Source organism: Olea europaea, chromosome 15 (assembly GCF_002742605.1).
Source record: "Olea europaea var. sylvestris chromosome 15, O_europaea_v1, whole genome shotgun sequence".
NCBI lineage: Eukaryota > Viridiplantae > Streptophyta > Magnoliopsida > Lamiales > Oleaceae > Olea > Olea europaea.
In genome coordinates this window covers 10,688,793-10,699,360 of record NC_036251.1, presented here as the reverse complement: position 1 = coordinate 10,699,360, position 10,568 = coordinate 10,688,793, and the positions used below count along the sequence as shown (strand labels likewise).

The 10,568-nt window shown below is 36.2% G+C and overlaps 1 protein-coding gene across 1 annotated transcript; it reads left to right on the top strand.

Annotated features, from left to right (window-relative positions):
- Positions 1-325: 325 nt before the first annotated feature.
- Positions 326-10,424, top strand: LOC111410126 (putative tRNA (cytidine(34)-2'-O)-methyltransferase). The gene is made up of 7 exons (XM_023040341.1): positions 326-537; positions 713-816; positions 1,513-1,581; positions 1,737-1,795; positions 2,009-2,069; positions 2,156-2,209; positions 9,665-10,424. The coding sequence occupies exons 1-7, from the start codon at positions 390-392 to the stop codon at positions 9,941-9,943; spliced, it is 774 nt and encodes a 257-aa protein (XP_022896109.1). The 5' UTR covers positions 326-389; the 3' UTR covers positions 9,944-10,424.
- Positions 10,425-10,568: the final 144 nt, after the last annotated feature.

Here is a 10,568-nt window from a genome sequence, read left to right as displayed (position 1 = left end):
AACATGAATCTACTTCAATCGATATGCCTTTAGGCATGGCCCCTTTTCGGAAGACAGTTGAATCTTTCTTTTTTTATTCCAGTTCAAATACTAGTGATGTTTTTATCCCTCGTGTCTATGTTTTTGCTTTACGAATATGATATTTTTTGGACATTTCTAAGAAAGAGTCTGATATTCTAAGCCTTAACCACCACGTTAAAGTTTAGTGATCATTGAAACATTTTAAAGAGTCTGATATTCTAAGCCCTAACCACCACGTTAAAGTTTAGTGATCATTGAAACATTTTACTCAAGAAGATTTTAAGTTATTTATAAGTTAAAAATATACTTTTCATCTTAACCAAACGAGCACTGTACTCGCAGAGGATAGTGAGTCGGGCAGCTTGAAAATGGACGTCACCGGCCTGAGAGCCGCCGCCACGTCTTCCCTTTATTGGTCCAGAGCTTCTTCCCTCCTCTGCCCATTTTTCAAGCCCAATTCATTTCACTTCCCGCTCTCTCTTTCCTCTCCACGCTTCTCTCGGCTTTGCTCTCTGCGTATGTATTACGTGTACCGATGCTGCGGCATAGTTCTCTCAGCCTTTTAAATTTCAGTTGTTGCACTAACTGCTGTAAAATAATACATTTGAAATTTGGATTGTTTATCTGTATAGACACTTTGAATGAATGAAGTCATTGAATTTTATTTATTTTTCTCTCTTTGAAATTACAGCTGAAAGGGGTAGAATGAATGCATTGCCGAATGGGGTAAGTGAGGTGGTCGCAGAAGAAGATCCTCAGAGCAAATTTTTTCAAGTGGTATTAGTGTCACCCCAGGTATACTTAACCAGTTATCCAAAATTAACTCGATGTATGATTTCACAGTATGCTACCAATTATCATATATGTTTTGCCATTGTGTTAGCCACTGAAATGATAGAAGTTAATGGAAATGTAGATTGTAACAAGCATCTAAATTAATTTTGTTTATTAAGTGGGAGATATTAAACAGGAAGTGAAAAGTCGTTCTCTTTTTAATATTGTTAATGGACTTATTATACAGAATTTCTGATGGATGACTATATAACAGTGAATAAAAGAATGAAATGAGAGCAATCTAGCATTAACCAATGATACAATTGGCATAAGAATCTTTTTATTAGATGTAGATCGAATGAATCTCTGAAGCTTACGTGGTATTCCCCCTTTACACTATCATAGATGTTTCAATGAAGTTTTATATATAGACGTTTTGCGTGTATTGGTTGTACTAGAAGGTGGTAAAAATTTTACATTACATTCTTTATGGTGGCTTGATTTACAACTTCAGTATCTCAAGACTGAATCTTAGTCCCTGTTAATTTCCCATTATTTGCTCATTAAAATGAAAAATATGACCGTTATCATTTACATCAAGTCACTATATTTAACTTTGTATCTCTTGTATGGGGCTCGTAACGACTATATTTTTCATTATCGGTCTTACATTAATGTGGCTCAAACGGGGCCTTAGATTTCTCTTGCCCTTCGCAGATTCCTGGAAACTCTGGATGCATTGCCAGAACTTGTGCTGCGTCATCTGTTGGATTACATTTAGTTGAGGTGAATTTTACCAACCTTCTCGTCGGTTTTGATTATTAGCTGTAGAATTGAAATGAATGATGAATAAGTCAATCTTTTCTTTTGTAGTTAATATTCTCATCTGCTTTAACTTTTCTGCAAAGTTTGATTATTTTAGAGCTTTTTTTCTGCTTCAGCCATTGGGATTTCAGGTTGACGATGCAAAATTAAAGCGGGCTGGACTTGATTACTGGCCGTATCCTTTACAATCACTTTTTCAAGTAGAGAATATACCAAGTGGTTGAGTCTTTACTTTCTAATAAAAGAATTTTACGCTAGATGAGTTTTTCTCCTATATTTCAAAGATTATTCAGCACAAAAAAGTTAGGCATGTAATTATTGTACGTATAAAAAAAATATCACAGTTCATGGTTCATGGATTTTTCAAATGATTAACTCTCTACATTAGATATGTGGTAGTCAAAGTGCACAGCTCGTGGGCAGAGTTTCGGGAATACTTCAGGCAGCAGGTTATCTATTTTTCTTTTTCCCAAAGGATTAGATTAAAGGCCGTTATCCACTTACTGAATGCATAAATACATTCTTCATCACACAGGAAGGAGAAAAGAGGCTTCTAGCATTTACTAAGAGAGGGACAAATATCCACTCGGTAAGCTTTCCATGCTTTTTCTCCTTTTCTGGTTCAGGTTTTGATCCACCTTAATGTTCATAGTTCGTAAACATGAAATGGAATAAAAATATCCTGCCTACTATTAAAGTACAGAAGTTAGTTTAAATATGTCCATCACGTGCAAAAGAAAGTCTTTTCTCCTTGTTACCTAAATACTTCATAATGCGTCGAAGTACTTTTTCCAGTCACCTGACACTTTCATTAGGTATACAACATTCATGTCATATTGTACATTTATCATAAAATCCTAAGAAAGTGTAATGAATATGGAATAAAATACAAATTGGTGTCTAGCTCCTTGTCTTGGTTGCTTTGGGAGTGTATTTCCCACAGCCAAGATCAGGGGTTTAAACTTTAAAGAACAGTTGAGATAGAGGAAGAAGTGAAAGTAGAAAGTAGAGGTATGTTATGATTCCTCCCTTACAAAAAGAATGCTGGGGTTTTCTATAATTATAGTAAATAAAGCTGAAATACTTGCATGAAACAGCTATTTTTATTTGGATACCATTCTATCACAAAAATAAAGAAAAATGGTTCAAAGTATTAGAAGGAATGTTGAATCATCTCATTCTATTAAAAATGATTTGTACAGTGTGGTATAAATAGACAATCATTTAACAGACTAATTACAAGGGCTAATACAAAATTGACATGTACACTAGCTACCCTAATAACTAAATAACTTTCAGTTCAACTGTAACGTGACTACTTCCAGTTGCTTCCATATTTTTTGTTATGCCCCCTCAAGATGGACAGTGAGGATTGATAACCGAAATCTTGGAAATCAATGGAAATAACAAATTGGCAGGTAAAGCTTTAGTGAAAATATCAGCTAGTTGGTGTTGAGTGTGAACGGGGAGAAGTTTGATCAAACCATCAGTGGTTTTGTCTAGGATGAAGTGACAATCGATCTCAATATGCTTGGTTCTCTCATGAAAGATGGAATTGGTAGCAATTTGAGTGGTTGTTTGGTTGTCACAGAATATCAAAGCAGGATTATGAGATGGAACTTGAAGATCAAGAAGCAATTGTTTAATCCAGAGAAGTTTACAGGTGGTTGAAGCTAAGGATCTATATTCAGCTTTTGCTGAGGATTGAGATAAGGTGTTTAGTTTCTTAGCTTTCCAATATATCAAAGAGTCACCGAGGAAGACACGAAACCAGCAATTGATTTCCTGGTATCAGTGCAAGAACCCCAATCTGCATCAGCGAAAGCACAAAGCTGGAAAAGGGATTGAGCTGAAAATAGAAGGCCTTGTCCTGGGGTAGACTTAAGATATTGGAGTAGATGGTGAACAGCATTGAGATGAGGTTGCTTGGGTTGGGTAACAAACTGGCTTAATTTGTGGAAAGCAAAGGTAATATTAGGCCTAGAGATGTTGAGATATAGTAACTGGCCAATCAATCTCCTATGCATAGAGGCATCGGCAAGAAGGTCACCTTCAAAGGATCATAAACGAACCTTTGGATCCATAGGCAAAAGAGCTGGTTTGTAGGCCATGAATCCAGTATCTTCTAAAATCTGAAGCGTATAATGACGTTGAGATAGGAAAATCCCTTTATGAGATCGAGCAATTTCCAGTCCAAGAAAATATTTCAGCTGGCAAAGGTCCTTGAGTTTAAGTTTAAAATGACTATGGAGAAAAATCTTTGAAGAGTCTATGGCTTGACAATTAGAACCCGTTATGATAATATAATCAACGTAAAGCAGTAAAGTTACAAATGAATTCCCAAATCCTTTAGTGAACAAAGAATAATCTGATTTTGACTGATGATAACCATGTGAGGTAAGAGCAGCATAGAATTTTGAAAACTATTCTCTTGAGCCTTGTTTAAGCCCAAAAATGGACTTATGCAGTCTACAAACCAACTTGTTTGAGTTCTGTGTATTACCAGTAGATTGATTGAAGTACCCCAATGGCAAATCCATAAAGATCTCCTTAAATAAGTCACCATTTAGAAAAACATTGTTCACGTCAAGTTAAATGATGTGCCAGTGATTTACAGCTGCAATGGCCAAAAGAATTTTGACTGTGACAATCTTCGCTATTGGAGAAAAAGTTTCAATAAAATCCAACCCTTCTTTCTGAGTGTACCCCTTTGCCACCAAGCGGTCTTTGTATCTATCAATACTTCCATTAGATCTATATTTGATTTTATAGACCCATTTACATCCTATAGAATGTTTCCCTTCAGGTAAGTTAGTCACTGACCAAGTATTATTTTCTTCCATAGCCTTTAATTTTGTGGCCATAGCCTCCTTCCAATGACTATACTTGACTGCCTCATAATAAAATTGAGGTTCAAAATTCGAAGATACATTCAAAAGATAATTGCAATGTCCAGTAGAAAAGGCTTTATATGACAAATACTTATGCAATGGATAGAGAGTGTTGTTTTCAGGTAAGGAAGGATGATTGGACAATAGATTACAATGGAAGTCTCTAAGATATGAAGGAGGTTTGCTGATTCTATTTGTTCTTCTAGGAATGAGTGGTAATGATGAAGTGGGACTAGATTGTAAGGGGGAATTAGAAGACTGATCATCAGTATTGCTGAGCTGATTATCAGTACTATGGATAGGAATGTGATGCATATTATGTGATGCTTTAGGAGTGAATTTAATATCTTGGACAGGCATGGGTAGAACAATGTCTGTAAAGGGATCAACAGAGTTTTGTTTAGGTCGTTCGACACGAGAGAATTGATGAATGACACCTTTGGAGTCAAAGAAATCAACAAGTTTCAGTTTTGGTGCATTGTCAAATCTGAATTTTTTGATCAATTTGTGAAATTGAGTTTCAATTTGTGTGAAGAACTTGGGGATGATGAATTCAGCATCTGATTTTTGTTTCATAAGATATAACCAAGTGAATCGTGTGTTGTCATCTACCGAGGTGAGGAAATATTTGTGGCCTGCATAAGTTGGGATGTGATATGGTCCCCAAGTGTCACAGTGAATTAGATCAAAAGTATTGGTAGACTGATGATTATTTAATGTAAAAGAAAGTCTTCTTTTATTTTGCCAAAGGACAGACATCACATGGGACAGACTTATCAAAGCTACTACAACACAATTGCAATTGATCCTTGAATGTTTCTAATTTCTAGAAAGATAAATGGCCAAGTCTATGGTGCCATATATGTGAGGTTACATTGTTTACTATATCAAGTGTTTTGTGAGCAATACCACTACTATTAACAACTGAAGTATAGGGATTAGCATCCAAAATGTAAAGATCAGCAATCCTTCTACCCTTGCCAACCATCGTCGAACTGGGATCCTGAATGATGTAAGAATCAGTGAGAAATTTTGCAGTTATAGATGAATTCCTGGTTAAAGAACTAATAGACTATAATTTGAACTTGAATTGAGGCACAAATAACATATCATCAAGCATCAGATCTTGGCTGAGCCTCACAGTCCCAATGAAGAGGGATTCTATCATGGTTTGGTAATGTGATGTAGGCATTCTGAATAGGCTTCATTGTATGAAATGTTGATTTTGTAAAACATATATGAGTTGTTGCTCCTGAATCGACCACCCAGCTACTAGGAGAATTGATTTTTAAGTTAAGAGAAATGGAGAAACAGGTACTCGATAAATGACCTCCATTAATAACTCCATCATCAACTTTGGCTGCTGTGAGGTGATTACTCAACATATTCATTAGGTGTTGATATTGTGTAGGACTCAAGGTCTGCACAAATTCTCCTAACTTCCCATGTGTCTATTCTAAACCAGATTCTGACACCTGATTAACAGTAGCAAGCTTAGCATGATTATTTGCAACAGGTTGATTAGGAGACTCTCTTTGTTTGGCCTCATATCCAAGTGGATACTTGTGCTACTTATAGCACTTGTCCACTATAGCCACAATAGGTACAAATTGGTCTTTCCCTTTTTCTGAAATTTAGTGTGAGACTTCCCAGCAACTGGGATTTTAGCTTCATTCTTGACATAGAAGGCCATGAAGTCAGATGTTGCAGCATTTGTATTGACACTTCGTTGATGTTCCTCTTGAGACACAAAAGCAAAATACCTTATTGATAGGAGGGATGGGATCCATTAACAATAATTGGCCTCTCACTTGAGCAAATGAATCGTTTAATCCCATTAAGAATGACATCACATACTCCATATGGTAGTGATCAACTAGCTTCCTGTTGCCACTACATTCACACATTTCCCACGAGAGCAAGCTGTTCTGTAGCTGCTCAATTCTTCTCAGATTGTTTTCAGCTTGGTAAATTAAACTCCTACTGAAGATTACCCCTGATTGAGATTCATCAATTCTCTCCTCAGTTGAAAAATACGCGGGCCATTCTTTTGTTGGTACCTTTCTTTGAGATCAATCCAGATCTCATATGCTGATTCAGCATGTATAATGTTAGCTGATATCTCCTTGAAAACTGAATTTAGAATCCACGAGATCACAATGTTGTTATTGTGGATCTATGGCTTAAGTAAATCAGCGTTGTCTTTTGGCCGAGACAAAGAACCGTCAATGTTACCCAATTTATTTTTGACTGATAAGGCAATCTTCATAGATCGACTCCATGAAGCATAATTTTCTCCGATTAACAGCTGTGACACAAGGATCAGCCCTGGGCTATCGGAGTGGTGTAGATAATAAGGACAGGAATTATCATCAATGGTGAAATTGCTTGTTGCTGATGAATTGCTGGATTGACTTTGGTTAAAAGCCTCAATTGGCATGATAATTCTGCTTGGAATAGAATTCAAAATTTAATAGCAATGAAGAAGAGGAAGAAGTGGTGATATGGCACTTATTGCTCTGATACCATACTAGAAGGATCATCTCATTCCATTCAAAATGATCTGTACAGTGTGGTATAAATAGGCAATCATTTAACAGACTAATTATAAGGGCTAATACAAAATTTACATGTGGACTAGCTACCCTAACAACTAACTAACTTTTAGCTTCAATTGCAACGTGACTACTTCTTCCAGTTGCTTCCATATTTTCTGTAACAGAATAATTAATGTTTTGCCGTGTCCATGTATCGGATTGGATGCTTATTAACCCTAAATTTGGAAACAAGCACACCTGAAACCATTGCTCAAGTTAAACTATCATAGCTATTCCTCTCCTCTTTTAATTCTTTTCGTCTAATTTATAGCGAAACCACCGACATATTGATCAAGGATTTCCTACCATCGGGCTGCTTTAGGTTGATGAAGGCTGTAATTGTTCTTTAACTTCAGGGTGCTCAATGAGGATTTCGTGAAGTTGCTCTGATTTACAGCATTTTTTCCATGTTTAAAGCATATGTTGTCTTGACTTCCCAAAAGCAAAGACAACAAACCCATTTGTGTTTTCCCAAAGGTGTTTATTGCAACTAGATTTTTCACAGAAGCATTGAGGGAAGGATTCCTACAGTTTGTCAAAGATCGAGAGAAGTCTAGTTTTATTAAGGAATGGATTTTACCGTCCTATGCTTGACACAAGTAGAACCTCATATGGACTTGTGGAAATTGCAAGGGGTCAGTAGCTGTAGCTTTGATTCAGTGTCTTATTCCATGACTCTTTCCTTTTTGTATTTTTACAAGGAAAGTGATTAGGTGCCTCAGCTTTCGTCCATTGTGCTCTTAAAAAGGAACCACGCACTGACATGTGCATTCACAGTTACACGTTGTTGATGGTAAAGATTGGATCGACAAATCCTCTCATCTAATTATGCCCCTGTTTGGGCTCCATTAAAAAAAAAATGCATTTTTCTCTCTCATTTTTTCATTCACATTCTCCCATAAAATAAAATAACTTTACACTTAAATTCAAAACTTTTCTTTTCTTTTATTATTATTAGTATTATTTTTTTGATAATTTTTCTTTATTTTTTAACTGCACATTATTTAAAAAAAATATTATTCCAAAGTACATTTTCCCCCAAAATATATTTTTAATGGAACCCAAGCAGGGCTATGATTTCCCACCTCTTAAGGTCTCTGATTACAATGCTCAAATTTGGAGCAAGAGGGATAATAACTATTTGAGAGAAATATTTGAATTGCACGATTTTCTCTTTGAGGAAGGGGATTTTTATAGATTTCCCTCTAAACTTCATGGTAATTTGGTCATTTAGAAAAATGACATATGGCGGCTTCTTACTAGTGAGCTTGTCATTGATTCTGTTGAGTGTTGTGCTTTCTTCATGTGCCCATGTGTATTTTTTATTTACAACCTGTAGTCAGCCTAGATGGGAGAAGATTCATTACATGCTCACGTTTCTCTTGCGTCATTCTGTGCCTCTCTTGTGGTGGGATGAGTTCTCGAATCACATTGCAAGGGTCAAAACACGTATAGCTGTTATCTTGCTGACCTTTATGCCCCAACATTTAACTTGTTGCTTTAACAAGTTTTTTTCTTCCATAATCTAAACTTATTTTGGTTGACTGCTTCATTTCATTACTGGCACATCTCATTATTTAGCCCTTCTGTCTTGGTAGCACTTAGCATATATTTCTTTTCTTCACTCTGGGTTCCCCCCCCCCCCCCCCCCCCCCCCCACTAAAACTTAAACTATACTGTTCCAGGAGCATGACTACACCATCTGCATTCTCACCCCTCTGGATATAAATCAGCAAGATTGCTCAGCTTGCTAACATCATCATCTTGCTGATTCCTCATATTACCAATTCCATGTGGTTTTGGTGGTATCCCGTCCATGGATACCTCCTACCATCAGCTCAAATGAGAATTTTCACTTCTTACCGTAAAGATTTAGCTTTTCAACTTCTTCATCGGATACATTTAGGAACACCTACAAGAATACAGAACTCACAAATTGAGAACAACTACATAATTTCTGATTTCTGATTTTCCTTCTTTTTTTTTTCTTAACTATTTGAAAAAGATGGTGAATATTTACCCCAGAACCTTGCTATTTATATTTTGGAATGATCCTATCTATGCTCTTGAATAAAAAATCAGTATATTCAATCCTTTACTTTTTTTCTGATTGTTCTTTTTATATCTTGCCTCAATATATAAGGATGGAATAATTTACCTGGATTGCTTTTTAAATGGATTTGTCCGCATGTTCCTGGTGCATGCTCTAAAGTAAATTTACCATTTTCCCCTTTTGATTGGGTTATGACTATCAACAATCATATTCAGATTATACAGTCCTTTGTTCCTTAAGTTGTGCAACATTTTCTTTTAACTTTCAATCACGCAAGAAAGAGATCATGCAAAGGCTCATGTAGTAGGGTATCCCTCAGAGAAACTGACGAAAATCTTAGGGTCTCGAGATCTACCTCAAAAGTTTCTTTTCGAAGTTTTTTGTTGGAGGGTGAGACGATTACAAACTGTGATGAATTCTAAGTAATTCAAATATTTTCCACCTAATCTAACAGTCTTAAATAATATGAATTTGCTATAATGGAAGTTTTCTTCATCATGCAGGAATACTCCTACAGGAGAGGAGATTGGCTCGTATTTGGCTCTGAAACTAGTGGCTTACCCCCTGAAGCCCTGCTCGACTGTAACAGTGAACCTTTGGGTGGTGGCACTATTCGGATTCCAATGGTTGAAACATATGTTAGATGTCTGAATTTATCGGTCAGTGTTGGCATCGCTTTATATGAAGCTTCTAGACAGCTAAACTATGAGCAGCTCCAAAATGTGTCGGAATCTCGTATGGACAGTGAAACACCATTAGTAGCTGAAGACATTTTTGCTTAAACTTGCTTATTGACCTTTTCAAACAGATCACCAAATTTGTGCCCAAAAGATCAAATCTTTGATGATTCCATCATCTATGATTGAATTGCAAAAACTTCTTGAGTAGTACTTCAACTTCAAGAAACGAAAGCAAGCTTTCATCTTGAAGTTCAGTCCTGACTCCCTTGTTTTTGCTTCGGACGAGAACCCATGTCAAACCATATTTCTCTTATTTGATTAGATTCATCTATGGATTAGCAACTTGTTGGCCAAAACCATCAGTCACGGAGTGCGATAGGTCACATGAACTAATTGTCCAGCAATAGTATTGTATCCCCTACATAAGATTCCAATATCTTGTTTTTGAATAGTATGATTTTGATTTGCCACTTGTTTGGCATGTAAAATCTCTCATATGTCGGTTGTTAGTCCATATCTGTTAGGCATTCAAGCAAAACCCAATGCATAAAAATACAAACAAAAGAATGTCTCAATTACTATATATTTTGTTTGCTTAACAGAACACAATCGAAGTTTTATTTGGGGGACTCAATCTACACCATGTACCATTTAAATGGCTTGCAGCATAACATAATCAATTTATGGATCAAACTAAGCATTTTAAGGCTGACGTATACAACTTCAG

Excerpts from the sequence above, each read along its gene's own strand:
- LOC111410126 (XM_023040341.1), top strand. The coding sequence starts at position 390 with ATGGACGTCACCGGCCTGAGAGCCGCCGCCACGTCTTCCCTTTATTGG. Across the intron at positions 1,582-1,736 it reads TTGGATTACATTTAGTTGAG|CCATTGGGATTTCAGGTTGA; the intron begins GTGAATTTTACC and ends TTTCTGCTTCAG. Across the intron at positions 1,796-2,008 it reads GCTGGACTTGATTACTGGCC|ATATGTGGTAGTCAAAGTGC; the intron begins GTATCCTTTACA and ends TCTCTACATTAG.